A 17,407-nucleotide genomic window follows, 5' to 3' on the forward strand; every position below is an offset into this window, starting at 1 on the left:
AACGCATGCGGAATTCCGCACGCGTTTATCGCTCATTTTTCGTGCGTTTATCGCGCGTTTTCCACATGCGGAATTGCCTTGCGCTTTTTATGCATAGCTCAAGGCAATTCCGCTTGCGGAAACGCAAAATTAATTGACATGCTGCGGATGTTTGAACGCAGCATAAACGCTGTGGAAAAATCCGCAGCGTGGGCATTGAACTTGCGGAATCCCCTTGGGGACCATGGGGAGCGGATTACCTAGCGTTTTACAAGCGTTTCCGCTGCGGAAATTCCACATCAAAAACGCTTGTAATCCGCAACGTGGGCACGCAGCCTAAATGATATTCTGTGCAGATTACCAGTGGATCTCCAGGTAATAGTGTTTCTGGAGGTGACAAGTTCTCTTTAACAATGTACTGGTGGGAATAATTCACAATTTTTGGTCAATACCATTCTTTTTCTGTAATGATTGATATTTTAACCTGGAGATGTACTTGCTGTACCTGAGAATTAAGTATATTAATTGAAAAGTCCATAATCTTTCTTTCACCTTTACTACACATCAGTTGAAATATAATTTCTGGACTTTCATCTGAAAGGGGTAATTATAAACCTAGTTCGTACTTCTATATATAGTATAACAACTGCCAGGAATACAATTCTACATGATTATACATGTTTTACAAGAAAGTCTATACTGGTGGGAGAATTGACATGTGTAAAGTGTAATTGTATATCTGACCTAACCTTTGCGACAGAATCACAAAAAAATACAACAAAGACTAATGGTTGGTGGAAGATATCCAACATGACTACTAAAACTGACTACTTATACAGTCGAAAGAAAAGAGCATAAGGATCTTATTGTTCATAAATCTCATTCAATAATCTCAAGGAATGATATACACAAACCAATACTGACTTTGACTTATACTGAGCAGTTAAATAAAATAAAAAGCATGGTTCTGAATTACTTACCAGCTCTAAATGAGGATTCGAAGTTGCAATTAATTTTGAGCAATGGGTATAGAATTTTCTCTAAACATGCCACTACTATTGGCAACAAATTATCACCTAGTCAGTATATTCCAAAGCAAAAGAAACAGACTTGGTTGTATAACAAAGGATTTTCTTAATTGAGAACTGATAACAATTCCTGTGAAATGTAACAATATAATAAAAAGTGCAAGGAACTTTTAATTTCAAGTTTTATAATGCTTTTTTTACAGTGGCTTGAAAAAGTATTCATACCCTGCTTACTTTTCCACATTTTTTCACATTATACCCACAAACTTAAATGTATTTTATTGGGACGTTTTGTGATATACCAACGCAAAGTAGCACGTTTTAATGAAGTGTAAGTTAAATAATACATTTAATTATTTAAAAAATATAAATCTGAAATTGTGATTTGCATTTGTATTCAGCCACCTATAGTCTGATACACCTAAATAAAATCCTGAGTGACCATTTGCCTCCAGAAGTCACATAAGTAGTAAATTGAGTATATCTGTGTGTAATTTATTCTCAGTTTACCTACAGCTGTTTTGTGAAGGCTTCAGAGGCTTGTTTGAGAACATTGGGGATCAAACAGCATAGTGAAGACCAAGGAACACACCAGACAGATCAGGGGTAATGTTGTGGAGAAGACAGAGTAAAGCTGGGTTAGGCTATAAAAAAATAGTCCAAGCTCTCACGGAGCACTGTTCAATCCATCATTCAAAAATGGAAGGAATACGGCACAACTGCAAACCTACCAAAACGTGGTCATTCACCTAAACTGACATCCCGAGAAAGGAGAGCACTAATTAGAAATGCGGCCAAAAGGACCATGGTCACTGAAGGAGCTGCAGAGATCAACAGCTCAGGTGGGAGAATCTGTCCACAGGACAACTGTTAGTCATCAACTTCACAAATCTGGCCTTTGTGGAAGAGTGGCAAGAAAAAAGCCATTTTAAAATGAAAGCCATAAGAAATCATGTTTGCAGTTTGCAAAAGCTATGCAGTTAGCATTTGGAAGAAGGTGCTCTGGTCAGATGAGACCAAAAAGTAACTTTATAGCTAAATGCAAAATGTTATATGTGGCAGAAAACTAACATTGCACATCATCTTGAAAACACCATACTCACCGCCAAACATGGTGGTGGCAGAATCATACAGTATGGATTTTTTTTTCAGCAGGGACAGGGAAATTGGTCAGAGGTGATAGGGAAATGGATTGGGCTAAATACAGGGCAATCCTGGAGAAAACCTGCTAAAGGCTGCAAATTACTTGACATTGGGGTGTATTTTCACCTTTCGGCAGGACAACGACCCTAAACATACTGCCAGAGCTACAATGGATGGTTTAGACCAAAGCATACACATGTGTTTGAATGCCCAGTCACAGTTCAGACATAAATCTCATTGAGAATCTGTGTCAAAACTTGAAAATTGCTGTTCACAGATGCTTTCTGTGTAACGTGAAAAAATGTGGATAAGTTCACGGGGTATGAATACTTTTTCAAGGCACTGTAATTCAACATTATATCGATTGCAATTCTTTTAAAGGGGTTATCTGGGAATATTTTATTATTTTCTCATGGGGTTCAGAACTGACAGGCATGTAGTTGCTAATTACCTACCTGTTCTGCCCAACTCTGGCTCAGAACGGTCACAGAACGCTCCTGCCAGAGATTCTGCTGTTATACGTCAACAGAGCAGCTCATTTTCTTCTGGGCATCTCTGTAAACGGGAAGTAACTGACGACGTTATGCTGATTGACAGTTAGCTACTTGCAGTTATGCAGCGGAAAGCAAGCTGTCTATCAGCATGGCTTCACCATGTCAACAGAGGAAAGTGGAAGAGAAGCAGCTACACTGTCCATGACTGCTCTGAAGTGGCAGAGATTTCTGTCGGGCATAACAAGCAGTTAGTTAGCAACTTCCTATCTGTAAGTTCTTAGGCCCATAAAAAAATGAAATACTCCAGAATAACCCCATTAATGTTTTATAGATTATTGAGTGCACCAATTATAAGCTCTTGTATGTCGTCTATACAGGCCAACTTTTAGAAATTAGGATTCTTAATCAATTTAAAGATATTTTTAATATTCAAAAACACAATAATATCTCTGGTGCTGCTGAACATTTTACGGACATGCATCATCGGAGGACTAATAGCATTTGCGCTTATGGCATTTAACTTGTTTGTAAACGTGTGTAGAGTTGATATAAGAAAGGCTCTTTTGAATATCGTAGCTTTTTCAATTTACTGTCTTAGTACAATTGTTCCTATGGGTTTAAATTTGAAGTGGGATATCATGTATTACTGACTTGTGTCATGACTTGTGTCATAATACACATGTTTATTTTTGATGACAGTTTTTTCTGCCATTATAAATGTCTTAATGTGGTTTGTTCTAATGATCATAATGAATGGGTTTTCTGATGTAAGTGTAATCAGACACACCCGTTTGTTCTTGGTCGTTTGCTGTGAATAAGTGCGTGAACACGATAGAAACACGTGAGCTGTATTATATCTTGCACTGTGTATTTTTGATTATTCTACTAATAAAATAGCAATTTTTAAAAAAACTCTAGATACAGGATGCCACAAAAGATTACTGGAATCAATAATTATATGCCTTTCATACTTAGATATTCTTTGCCACACTTCAGGCCTATTATGGGCTACAAAAAAGATCAGTCTATGAGCTTGGAAGTGTGAACATAACAGAACATTCTATTAGTATGACCATAACTAGGGATGAGTGGACCCGTGGAAGTTCGTTTTCTGGTACATAACCTGAACTTTATTCCAAAGTTCGGTTTGGGTACCAGAACTGTACCCAAACTTGAACCAGGACCGAAACCCCATTAAAAAAAAATGAGGGCCAAACTTTAGAGCTGTAAAATATCTCTCTCTGCAACGGACTTCCCCTGGAACTCCGATCATTGCAACGGACTTCCGGGAGAAGTCCGTGATTGTTGTCTAGCACCAGACACTGACTCTCTGGTACGAACCCCGAACTTTAAAGTTTGAGTTCACTCATCTCTAACCATAATATGAAAGAAATACTGCTCTTCTTTAGTTCCCATCATGTAAGAAGCAATGCTCTAATCACACCTGCGTTGTAGCTTACACTTATATTGAAAGGCACAATGCCACAGCACATCCATTGTGCAATGCCTATAGATGACACTCATGGTTTATAATGGGGTCCACTGGGTTCATCCAAAATATCCTATGTTTTAATGGTAAAATATCTCAGCATGCAGTTCTAGTTTTCATCTAAAATAATAAAACTTGCAATGTCAGAGCTCAATTGGATCTCCAAAAAAGATGAGACCTGAGACTAAAAACAATATTCCAGACATACCAGAGCAATATATAGGATTTCTTTCACCTCTGGCAAAGTTTTGCTGTTTCTAAATATGCAGGAAAAGGAAAAATTTGTTGTTGGCCCACATGCCCTAGTAGAAGAACTGTCCTCACCCAGCTGCACGCTACCTCTCGCAGCTGCACCTCTGAGTAACCTGAGAGACATACCTGGACTAAATATGCCATCTCCTTCCTTCCAACCTAGAAATTCCATCATCTTCAACAGGACAGCCTCCTCAGTTAGTATAAATACAGGGGATACTTCATAAGTGTACCTAGATGAAAAAAGATAAAAACAAGTTTATATTGCCAAAACTTACATCTTTACTTTTTACAAAGCATTAATTTCTTCACACTACATTTCTTTCTACTTTTTAAAATATGTTTTAGCTAAAAAAAAAAATGGGGTCTACTATTTTTTAGAAAAAAAGGTAAATTTTTGGAAAGTGCTGAGAAATAAAGTAATAGAAATAAAAATTCTAATTATTACATGAGCAGTACTGCTGCTAAGAATTGGGCTGTGGTTCAAAATCAAACACAGATTATAATGAAGAGTATCACTGTCTCTTTAAAAAAAATATAAAAAAATGTTAAACATTTTTTTTAATCTTATGCCACTACCTCAAAACTACTGGTTCAATGAAATTAAAAAACGATCACTTTATGCTGTCGATTATGCCCCATCACCTGCCATAGCTTTCTGACTTGCCGTCCAGAATTAATTACTTATTGGCCAAGAAAAGCAATATTTACAAAAGAAATTAATGAAATTCACTGCATTAATATATGGAACATGAACACTCCCTCTATGGATCAGTGCATCAATTTAATTGCTATTAAAAATAATGCTACGTACACACTTGGGTTCAAAGCTTCAGTAATAAAACGTGCTGCTAAAGAGTAATGATCCATTCCCCCATACAACTGATTGAAGAATCTTGGATGACCTTAAAACAAGACAAATGTATGAGCTACCAAGCAAATGACTAAGGTTATATAGACGTATTTTAATACAAGAAAAGCATGCTAGACAGATTGCTGTGCATGTTATAAGTTAAGGCTTGCACATCAATAATGGCTTACAACAACTAGGTAATAAATAATAATGTTATATACTACTTGTCAAGGTTTATGAAGTGTAGTTAACTTTTACAGCATATCATTTAGGCCAGCAATTGTATCTTCAGTGTAGTATCAGTTTCCCATTATTTTAGAAATCTGTGTGTCCTTAAAGGGATTATCCAGAATTTTTTTTTTTACCTGCGCAGGGAATACGATAATATAAAAATTACTCACCAATTAAATCCCATCCAGTGTTATTGCTCTGGTGTTCTTGTGTTTCCCACTATTGTATTTCTTCTTTGTTGCAGCAAATTATTGGCCAGAGCAGTGATATATGCAAATATGTCACAAGACCTCTGAGGATAGCGATGGACTGCAGAGGTCACATGGATGTGCAGCACTGTACTTTTTTTTTTTTACTAATCTTGGAAATACCCTTTAAAAAGGTACAATTGTGCTCAAAAGTTTACATACCCTTTCTTGGCCTTATTTCAGAGAATATGAATGATAACAAAAAAATTTTTTCTCCACTCGTGGTTATTGGTTGGGTGAAGCCATTTATTGTCAAACTACAATAACCATGAGTGGAGAAATTTTTTTTTTGTTATCATTAATATTCTCTGAAACAAGGCCAAGAAAGGAAAAATTCTGCCGGGGTATGTTAACTCTTGAGCACAACAGTATGCTTAAAAGTATTTCAAGCATGGATTCAGAACCACTGTTCTAATATTAAGTTCTGGAGCTTGAGAACACAGCCATACTAATGGAGTATAGTGCGTATGGTGCTTCTGTGAGTTTCTGTATTCTTCTTTAGTGCATATAATAAGACATAGCACTTTTTCCTTAAAAAAAAATTCTGTGTGTCTCCAGAGTCCAGATCACGTCAGAGGTACATACAAGTACAGAATGAACCGAAATAATTCTTTAGATTCCACATTTTATCCATGTGATACAAAGGAAGGGTATAAGGTTTCAATATAAAGGAGAATCATGTTGTAAAATTTATGCAACATTATTTTCCAACTGTGCTTTAACCTAGGATAAATACCATTTTGTCATCCCTCATCGTACTGATCGTCAGGTTACGAAAAACTTAATTAAAAAAAAGCAATTATTTTTCAGGGCACTAAAGGTATGCTACATTGATACAGTTGTGTCTTAATCAGAGCTTAGTCAACTAATCTGTGAGTATTGAGACTTCCCCTGACTATGGATGTTAGGGGGCAAGAAGGGTAAAGTATGTGGAGCTAGCAAAGCATGCTTGTCAGCCAACTACACTCTCATCTGTATGGTTTTACAGGCATGACTATTTAGGATCTAAGGAGCCAAAAAAAGAAAAAATGACAATCTCAAGGTGCTGTCTCGCCGGATTAATTTAAAATGACTATTTTTATTAATAGAACAACACATTTCTAGAGCGGACCACTCCCTTCATCAGGTAAAATGAAACAAACATGCAAAGTGAATTGTATTCTTTTAAGTACATAAACCTGGTGTAGGTGTTTAGATTCATTAACTATTTAACCCTTACCATGTAATCACTTTAAAAATCCAGAAACTTTCCCTATTCACCAATCTTTGATATCTCTAGGTATGACTAGCCACTATTTGTTCTATTATAATGAGTTTTTATCATGTACATGAAAAAATACCTCTACAAACTGTGATTCAAAATTAAATTTTTTATATTAGACCTGTGCTTATTCATCCTGAAATATATTGGTGTAGTGTTCCCTCCCATCTATTGCAATTTGCATTGACAATGCAATACATAAATTACATACGAACTGTCACATTTTAAAAAACATTTTACTAAAAAACTTTCATATGCAGCAACTGATACAAATTGCTTTCTACCTGAGTGTATCCATTTGCAGCTCATACATTTCTGATTACCACATTTACAGGTTCCACAAGTTTCCAGAATAGTCCCTTCATTTTTATAACCCCCTATTCCATAATTGATTTTCTTATTAATTTGACTGGGTGATATTATGTTTTTCAGATTTGTATTTCGCCTATATACTACAACAGGATCCTCAGGCAAATTTTTGATAAAATGGGGTCTCCATTCAGAATAAACCAATATTTTTTAAGAGTTTCTTTCACTTTTCTATATGATTTATTAAAAGTTGTTACAAAACTAAACTAGAATCTAATATTCCCCAAACAGGATTACTTTTCAGATCTTGTAACTATACAATCTTTTTGTTTCAACCTTATAGTTTTTTTCAAAGGTATCTTTTATAAGTTGTTTGGGGTATTCCTTTTCCAAAAATCTATCCCTTAGGATCCTGGATTCATTATAAAAATCAACTTCAGATGTACAGTTTTTACGAATCTGCCAAAATTGGCCATAAGGTATATTTTTCACGCAACCGGGTAGATGTCTACTTGTGAAGTCAAAGTAACTGTTTACATCTACCTGTTTAAAAAGGATGCACGTCCGAATAGTCCAGTATATATAGTCCACAATAGTCAGGAATTCAATAGCGGTAAGGGAAAAGGTGGATGTGAATTTCAGACCCCATTTATTATTGTTTAGCTCTTGGAGAAAGTGGTTTGCCTCTTCTAATGTACCGATCTAAATAAAAAACAAGTCGTCTATAAATCGCTTATAATAGAACAAAAACTGGCTAGTCATACTAATATATATCAAAGATTAGTGAATAGGGAAAGTTTCTGGATTTTTAAATTGTCCACATTAGTTCCTGAATGTATAGACCATATAGGTTGAATAGAGATGTATTGATTTTTGTTTGTTATTGTTAACCGCTCTGTGTAATATCTGGAAGTATATTTTTGTACTGAAAAGTGATTACATGGTAAGGCTTAACTAGTTAATGAATCTAAACACTTACACCTCGTTTTATGTACTAAGATTTCAGTTCACTCTGTATGTATGTTTTTATTTGTACCTGATGAAGAGAGCAGTCCACTCTAGAAACGCGTTGTTTTATTAATAAAAACAGTTATTTTAAATTAATCTGGTGAGACAGCGCCTTTAGATCATAATTTTTTCTTTTCTGGTTCCTTGGATTCCATTATTTCTGCTGGGATTGATGACGAGTTCTGCAGTCTGCCTATACCAGAGTTGTGCCTGTGATTGTGCAATTTATCTAGGTAAGCCTGTCCACAATCGGCTCCAATATGTCAGTCTGAGTGGGTTCACACAAGGGAGCGCCTCTGTCTTTTTTCTTGTATTTAGGATCTGTCTGATAGACTACACTTCACATGGACTATATATGGCTTACAATATGTTTCTGGTAATGTGCAATACAGTGTCAGACTGGGATGGCAAGGCCTCACCTGTACCATTGACTCTGTGGGGCAACTGTTTAGCTGCGTGCAAATATTACATTATCCTCTTTAACCTTCCGTCACATACAATAGGCCTGACAGGCACATCTCCTTTACTTTCATTTCTCCTTCCTCACCAGATTGTGAGGAAATCCCCTCCCTCCAGGTAGTCTCCTGTCTCTAGCAGCTCTGTGAAACCTCATACCACAGTTGGATTGCAGAGCTTCAGGAGGACAGATATAACTGCGCTAATCTCTCAGGCTCATTGTATGTGAACACGTCACACTCAATAAGGTTGGTATTTTATGTTTTTATTCATCACAATTGTTTATTTAGCTTGTTTTATGAATGTATAGCACAAAGTGTGAGGATATTTCATAGAAATAAGGCAGATTAAAAAAGAAAGTGTGCTGCTCAGGCATATACAGTAGTTCCCTAACACATATTCCTTCTCTTGCTTCAGATTATCTGCTGAAATGGAGAGGAAAATGTACAATTTATCAAAAAACCTTGATGTTGAGGAAATAACAAACATGCTGTTAGATGATGCAGACCCCACACTGAATGAGGATTTAGGAGAGGAAAGTGAGATTGATTCTCATGATGAGGTGGAAGTATGTGAAGTGGATTCTGAAACAGAGCAAGATGGTGACAGTGATGAGGATGAAGATGTAGAATCTTATTATATGGGAAAAGATAAAAAAAACCCATGGAACAAGAAGCCACTCCAGAAAAAACATAGGGAACCTCAAAACATTATTACTCACCTTCCTGCAGTTATAGGAACTGCAAGTAATGCAAAAACTGCAGTTGAATGCTGGAATAGTTTATTCACAGATGACATTCTGGACTCTATTGTCACATATACCAACCAATATATAGACATTATAAAGGACAAGTTCATCTGCAACAGAACCATCAAGGCCACAGATGAAATAGAACTGCGTGCTTTTTTTGGATTATTATACCTTGCAGGAGCTTATAGGGCAAATAGACAAAGTTTGGAGGAACTTTGGAGTAAAGATTGGGATGGAGTTGAAAAATTTGGCCTTGTTATGTCCATAAACAGATTCAAGCTTCTAATTCGCTGCCTTCGGTTTGACGACAGAACTACCCGAACCGAACATAAAACACATGACCGACTTGCTCCAATTCGTGATATATTCCAAAAATTTGTTGAAAACTGTAAAAAAAGTTATTGCCCTGGGGAGAATCTCACTATTGACGAAATGCTCCCTGGTTTTCGTGGTAAATGTGCCTTTCGTCAATATATTCCATCAAAGCCTAACAAATATGGAATAAAAATGTATGCCCTTGTTGATGCCAGTAAGACCTACACTTACAACCTGGAAGTTTATGCAGCAAAACAACCAGAAGGTCCTTACTGTGTCAGCAACAAACCCAGTGATGTTGTAAAAAGACTGGCTGAGCCCTTATTTGGATCGGGTCGCAATATAACAGCTGACAATTGGTTTTCAAATTGTGATCTGATTGATTATCTGAAAATGCAGAAGCTTTCATATGTCGAATCTGTAAGAAAAAATAAAAAAGAATTGCCTACACAGTTTGTAAGTGTGAAAGGGAGACAATAGTACAGCAGTATGTTTGCATTCCATAGTGGAAAGGTTTTGGTTTCCTATGTACCACAAGCAAAAAAAATTGTACTTCTTCTATCAACACTTCATGATGATGATGCCATCGATCCTGGGACTGAGGCACAAAAAAAAAATGGAGATAATTACATTTTATAATGCAACCAAAGGGGGTGTTGATACAGCTGATCAGATGTGCTCAACTTTCAACGTCAGCAGAAACACCAAACGCTGGCCAATGGTCATATTTTTTGCTATGTTGAATTTGGGTGGTATAAATTCACAAGTAATTTACCTTGAAAACAAGCTTGAACCACTCCGTAGTCGATTCTATCTGAAAAAATTGGCCCATGAACTAGTGCTTGGAGAGCTACGCAGGAGAAGTATGAAAACAATCGGTATCCCCTCTCGCCTTCAAGTTCAGCTCAAAAGATTCCTCCCAGAAGATGATAGTGAAAATTCACCACCTGCACCACCTCCCAAAAGAAGAAGATGCACTACCTGCACCACGGAAAGCGGAATCAGAAGGCTTTCTAATTATGAATGTCACAAATGTCATAATGCAATCTGCCTGACACATGCAAAAATGATGTGTAACTCTTGCTCTTTGCTCTGCAAGTGTAATTTTTCTGGGGAAACTTCAGGATCTAATTCTGATTGAATATGTGTTTAATAGTACTTAAGGTACCTTAAAATTAAGTTTGTTTCCATAAATTTTCTTTGTAAAGTTTTTGGACAGAGTCGAACTGGGGACTATTTGGCGGGAGTTTTGAAATGTTTGTATTTCAGTTATTAGTTTTATGTTAAGTAAATGTTTTTTTTTTGCACCTGATTATGTGTAGTCTCTTTTATTACATCCCTATGAAGGTCACTGATCACTTTTAGAGCACTGAAATTGCAAACATTAGATATTATAGGTATTTTTCTAGCCTGCGCCTGACAGTCACATTGTATGTGAACTCGTTAGAACCGATATTGTATGTGACGGAGGGTTAACCAACTTGCCTATGCTATTTATATGATAATAAACTGGGTTGCTTGATGAATGAAAAATGAGATGCTCCCTTTGTCTGTACATAGTGAATCAAATGTATTAGGCCAACCTCTGCTAATATTGGGGGGAGTAGTTTACTATTGCACACGGGTCCACAGGGGGATTCACCAGTTCCCCGGTGGGCCAGTCTGAGCCTGTATGCATACACCTCAAAAACGTCTCTATATAGATAAATTAAAAAAGGTAACTAAACAAGATTATTTATTAGCAAAAACCTCAACATCTATTTATCAAATCCTTATTTTTTTGCAATAATAGAGAAACACTAAAGTTGTGGACATGACCCATTATCTTGCAGTATATGAAAATGCTCTGAATAGTCAGAACATTTCATCTTGTACTACTACAAGAAAATAAAAGTGAGAGCCAAATGAAAGAGATGAATGTGAAGCCTTCATTACAAAGTTTTATAAACAGCCATTTCAAGATTTAATGCATTGAAATATAAATACAGTCTGCCATGTTTTCAATTAACCTTGTCACTTCAAATTCGTGTGTCCCAGATTAGCTTTCATCTATCAACTCTGGCCGTCTAGCACAGGGTCAGTTTTTCCCATTAACAGAGGAATAAATGAGTCAATAGAATTAAATAAAGAAGATTGTTTGTCAATTCATCGTCATTATTTGGAACAAAATGTGAAAAAGCCCTGAAATAAACAAATAACGCTTGTCCGTGTTGTCAAAATACCCAGATTATCGGGTTCCAATGAATTTATCACATATAAGCGAGTGAAGTCAAAACATAAAATACAAATGCAAACACATTTGATCATTGGTGTGCACCTCATCTTTTGTTACTCATTTTTATGTTCATCACGTATACGATGTACAATAATGATTTATCATTAAATGAAATATTTTCAACAAGCACTTAGCTGTGGGTTTTGCTACCCATAAAACTTAGTGTTCAGTATATACTCAGAGCTCTATAATTTTAAGCAATAGCATAAGTGCGCCACAGAGCTTTAAAGGGAATGTCACCAGGTTTTTCCTACCCCATCTTAGAAAAGCATAATGTGGGGGCAGAGACCCTGATTCCATTGATGTAACACTTATGGAGCGGCTTACTGTCATGTTGATAAAATCTCTGATGTTTGTGCTGGAAATCTAGCGTTCTCTGAATGTTGAGCTCTGTATAACCCCGCCCACACCACTGATTGGCAGCTTTCTGCCCATGCACAGTGTACACAGGAAACTGCCAATCAACAGTGCAGGTGGAGTTATACAGCACTGATGAATAAGCTCGACTATCTAGCAGCAGGTTTACTAGTCCTCTAGTGATGATCTCCTGCTGGTAAAACAGTTATTATATCAAAACTACAGGAAGAAGCCCAGTAAGTGACACATTGCGGGAATTAAGGTCAATGTCTCTATATTATGCTGCTATCTCTAGGCAGCAAAAAGCTGGTGACAGATTCCCTTTAAAGACAACCTGTTGTCCTGACATGTTTATTTTAGTGAATACATGCATTCCACATAATTATTTTTTATTTTTTAACTCTTAACTCTGTTATTCATATTAAAAGTTTATGAAAATTATAACAACTGGGTGCTAACAATTGAATGAATTGATTCAAAATAAATCAAACTTGTGAATTTTCCGAAGTTTAGATTTACCAGAACCCAAGTTTTTCGACATTTGATTTGCATGAAACTAGCAAATTAGTTGCCAGCCAGATGCCATTTTTCTGGATACCTGTGAGGGCCGGGAAGGGTTTGAAAAAATAATAGAAGATTATATTCACCTATCCTGGGCCGACCTCCCCCTGTTCTGCCACTGTACTTCACTCATACAGACAATGCCTCATGCTGTCACGTGGTGAGTGACAAGCATTTTTGTTGTCAATGACATGTAATGCACCCTACGTGATTGTGTGGAATGACCCAGCTCATAGACTTGCATTGCGCCCTTTATGCTTTGAGGCCTAGACAACGCCAGAAGATCCAAACATCAGAGAGAGAGAGCGGGGAAGACTGGGCAGCCTTATAATATTTTATTCCTTTAATCCCATTTCCTCCCATTCCATTATTATTCCTTTAGGTCTATAGTGATATCAGAGCATAATAAACATCTTTTTGGGGCATCTTCCATTTAGACTGAAGCTTATTTAGAATGATTTGAATTTATGGGTTGACTTCAGTGAATTTTCCAGAACAAGGACTATAAAGGGCTTGTCTGTAGTCTGCAACCATGGATAGATATAGGCTTATTGTATTGGACCAATAAAATAGTTATTTTTGGAATTCAATAAAATTGGCAAATTATTATCTTTAGGAATCTGTCGTCTTGTCTTGTCTCTGGGGCTTTACTGATTTTTTTTTAAACCCCCCATATATTATTTTCTTGGGATTAGGATACTGATAGAAGGTCAACATTGTTTTCTTTAATAGCATGGAGATCCAGTAATTTTAGATGAATAAAACCAGACAAGAGAGTGCAGTAAAATGAAATCTGCTGATGATTGGTTTCATCACGTTTTATCCATTGGCATAAATAATAATTTCACATATTTACACATTGTTCTTCCCTTGTCACATACACATCATCACTTGCCATTCAAAACTCATCCGTTACCGTTCATCACTCACGGCTTGTTGCTGATGACATATGAAATGCTACTTATCAGTAATCATTCTTCATACTTAGCAAATAACATGCATTTCTTATGCTGATGGTAAAGCCTGGACCTTGTAAACACATTCAGCCACAGTTTCTATAATTAATTTATGAGTAATTTAGCTAAAGTAAAATCAAATGGAGTTGAACATTGTTTCTAAAGATAATATATAAATCTGTATCAGAGATGATTAGTAAAGTCAAACTTACTATACAAGCTTAGCTAAATATAGGCCTATAAATATATTATAATTTATGCTAGAAAGTGATGCAAATTAAAATGCAAATCTACACCAGCAATAGAGTATTTGATATATGGTCATAGGCACATATTGCAAGGGATACTTTATTAAGGATGACTCTTATGTAGAGATGAGCGGATCATTTGAAATTCGAATTCGCCAACTTCACTGAAATTTCCCCAAAAATTAAGGGACTAAATTTGTGCTGATCTAAAAAATGGAGCTGCATGGAAGATGTACAGTAAAAGAGAGAGAGCACCAGAAAAATACATTTTCTTTCAATATAACCTGTCTAATTAACTTACCCGGTGGATCTGGATATGGAGTCCAACGCTGTCATACATACTCCACTGGGAACCACTGATTTCTGATGACCCAGTGGTGTACTAAGCATCATTACTGTACAATGTATGAAAATACTGCCTTATAAACTGAGATGTGATTTAACAGCTGCTGGACATTATGGAGAAGCCTGCTCGGCCACCCAAAAAAACATTAACCTGCTCTTTGATGCTTCAACAGTGTGGGAAATTGTGCTGGGCAGGTTTTTTTTGGTGAATCGCAAATTAAATCTCAAATTGTTTAAATTCACATGGAGCCATGAATTTCAAGAAATTTAAAGAGATAATTTGCATATTTAATTTCCCAGAAGAGCAAGGCATTTAAGTCTTCTCATACTGGCATGCCAGACCTGGCATGTCACTCTCCATAAGGAGAAAACTTACCCCTTAGATCCCAGTCTTAGCCTCTCACTCAGCCAAATCAGATCTCATTCTTTGCACTGATGAGGGGCAATAACCCAAAACACTGTGTCTGCAAACTGAGATTCTGATTTGGCTTTTATCCTAGGTCATGTTGCAAGGCTCATTAAAGGGTCGATATTGACTTGTAGGATTGCTACTTCCACTAGGTGGCACTAGAGTTTAAGTCCTCTTACTCTCTTAAGAGACAATTTGCCTATTTAATTTCCCAGAGGAGCATGCAAGGCGTTTAAGTCTCCTCATACTGGCATTCCAGACCTGACATGTCACTCTTAGCAAGGAGAAAACTTACCTCTTAGATTCCAAGAAATTCGACCCAAACTTGATCCTTTGTGGATCAATCCGCTCATCTCTACTCTTATTAAATTAGGCTCATCTTGTTTGCTTAAGACCTTATTCAGACAGCTGTGTTTTGCCACATACTTTTACCATCAGTGTTTCATCAGTTATTTTCATGTACAGTTAAATAAATTACAAAGTTTATCTTTTGCAATGTTAATCACGAACAGCACAGGGATGCCACACTGACAGCATCTGTGTGATACACATGATTTTCACAGACCCATAGACTTGTTCTAGAGATGAGCAAATCAGGCAAAATTTGAATTTGGTGGTTCACATAGATTTTCCCTGGAAATTAGATTTATAGAGAAGTTATTCTCCATGGATTTAATGTCTCTCATGCTTTGGGCATAATAAACGTTAGATGTAAAAAATAAAAAAAATGCTTATTATTATCACCTCACCATTCATCTATCCAGCCCCTCCGCTCCCCTCCACCACCAGTCTGGTCTTTGATGCATCTTTAGATCGCTGTTGCTCACACTGAAAACCCTGTGCCTCTCACACTGGACTGGGACCTCTGAATTTTAAGAGGCGTGGAAGGGTTCTATGCATGTGTGAATAAGGTCATAGTGCACACAGAGATGTCATGACGCCATGACCTTTTGTGTGCCTGTACAAAATCCTACCAGGCTTCATCAAAGCCAAAATTCCCGGCCCAGTGTTAGTGTCACGGCGTGTCAGAGGTGACAGACAGTCATCCTGCAGTTGGTTTCAGGAGATCTCTATATTTGGCATTAGAGACATCTTCTTAGAGGCTGTCTGTAGGACCAGTGGCTACCTCCCTCTGGCTAAGTAACATCCTGCCTGGGTGTATAAATACCTGCTGTGTTTCAGAGGGAGGTGCCGAGGGTATTCATTACTACTTGTGAAGGCTTTAGCAGAGCAGTAGTTCATCCTCTCTGGAGCTTGAGGACGTGTGCGCATTTGTCTGGATTCGTCTAAAGCTAAGCAAATTCCCCTGTTTGTCCACCCTTGTTGTCTTTAGTGTTTAGTGGAGATCGACTAGTGCTCATCTCCTCCCTTCCCTAGCCTTAGCCATACGCCAGGGAAAGACAGGGCGAGGCACTCGTGCGGCGATTGGTGAAGAGCCAATACAGGGACGTTAGGGGAGACAGGGTGACGCTAGATCAACCTAGCAGGTCTCCACTTTCCCCCTTTCCCTAGAGTCTGGGCTCCCTTTCCCTCTTCCCTCTTCCCTTTGTGTTGCACTAAGTCTTTCCCACACCTTGCGTGACAGTTAGAGGACTGTGGATTTCAGTGCGAGCGGCAGCAATCTGAAGATGCAGCGAGGACCAGACAGGAGACGTGGAAGCCATTTTGATGGCCAGTTACAGTTCAGAAAAATGATGGCCATTGGCTGCCATTTTGCTGAGTGCACACAGACGTGAATTATAAAAAAAATCTGCAATTTGGTGCATTCTGATTTTTGTAAAATTTGAGTAAATTATAATTCCACTCAAATTTATTCACTTATTTGTAATTAGTACTGTTCATCCACAATGCCAGAAAAAAAATAACATGTCTCTGTGATGTCTGCATGGATACACAGAAAATCACGAATAGAACATGTATGTGAAACGTCTGAATGAGGCCTAAAGAATGCTTTTCCAAAAATATTCCCCTCAATGTTTACACTCGCTGAGATGAATCTTGTCAGGAGCTGCCCTTGCTCTAAGACTGTTGAACCAAGGCACATGGAGAGGAGTCCATGGTTCTAAGGGATGCAGACTTTTTCCAGCACAGGGCACGGGTTCTGTCAATCTTATTGTTGTGCTTTATTAGAGATTTACTTGCTGCGTTTTATTAATGTTCTTCTTGCTCATTAGTTTATGTGCTTTAATTTCACTTGTAATGTATAGAGATGAGAGTTGTTCGACTCGAACTGTTCGCCAATCTCAAATTCGAGCTGTTTTGGGCGGTGTTCGAGCCGTTCGGCGAACACGAACGATTTGAAAAAAATTCGACTGTTCGAGGTTATGTTCGATAACTGTTCGTGCACCAAAATCATAACTGTATTTTTTCTCAGTAATGATAAAAATTAATGTTAATACGCAGTTTGAGTGTACAGCGGGGCAGGGGGAGGGGCAGGGG

General features: G+C 37.4%; 1 protein-coding gene across 1 annotated transcript in view; it reads right to left on the reverse strand.

Annotated features, from left to right (window-relative positions):
• Positions 1 to 17,407, reverse strand: part of GADL1 (glutamate decarboxylase like 1) — a 564,135-nt gene that overhangs the window by 326,640 nt on the left and 220,088 nt on the right. Inside the window, exons 4-5 of the mRNA XM_073678031.1 lie at positions 5,200 to 5,290; positions 4,512 to 4,618 (exon numbers count right to left, since the gene is read on the reverse strand). Of these exons, the coding sequence (XP_073534132.1) occupies positions 4,512 to 4,618; positions 5,200 to 5,290 (198 nt within the window). The remainder of the gene's footprint in view (positions 1 to 4,511; positions 4,619 to 5,199; positions 5,291 to 17,407) is intronic.

This window comes from Phyllobates terribilis, unplaced genomic scaffold, assembly GCF_046119375.1.
Source record: "Phyllobates terribilis strain yellow unplaced genomic scaffold, ASM4611937v1 Scaffold_4__5_contigs__length_816908805, whole genome shotgun sequence".
Taxonomy (NCBI): Eukaryota; Metazoa; Chordata; class Amphibia; order Anura; family Dendrobatidae; genus Phyllobates; species Phyllobates terribilis.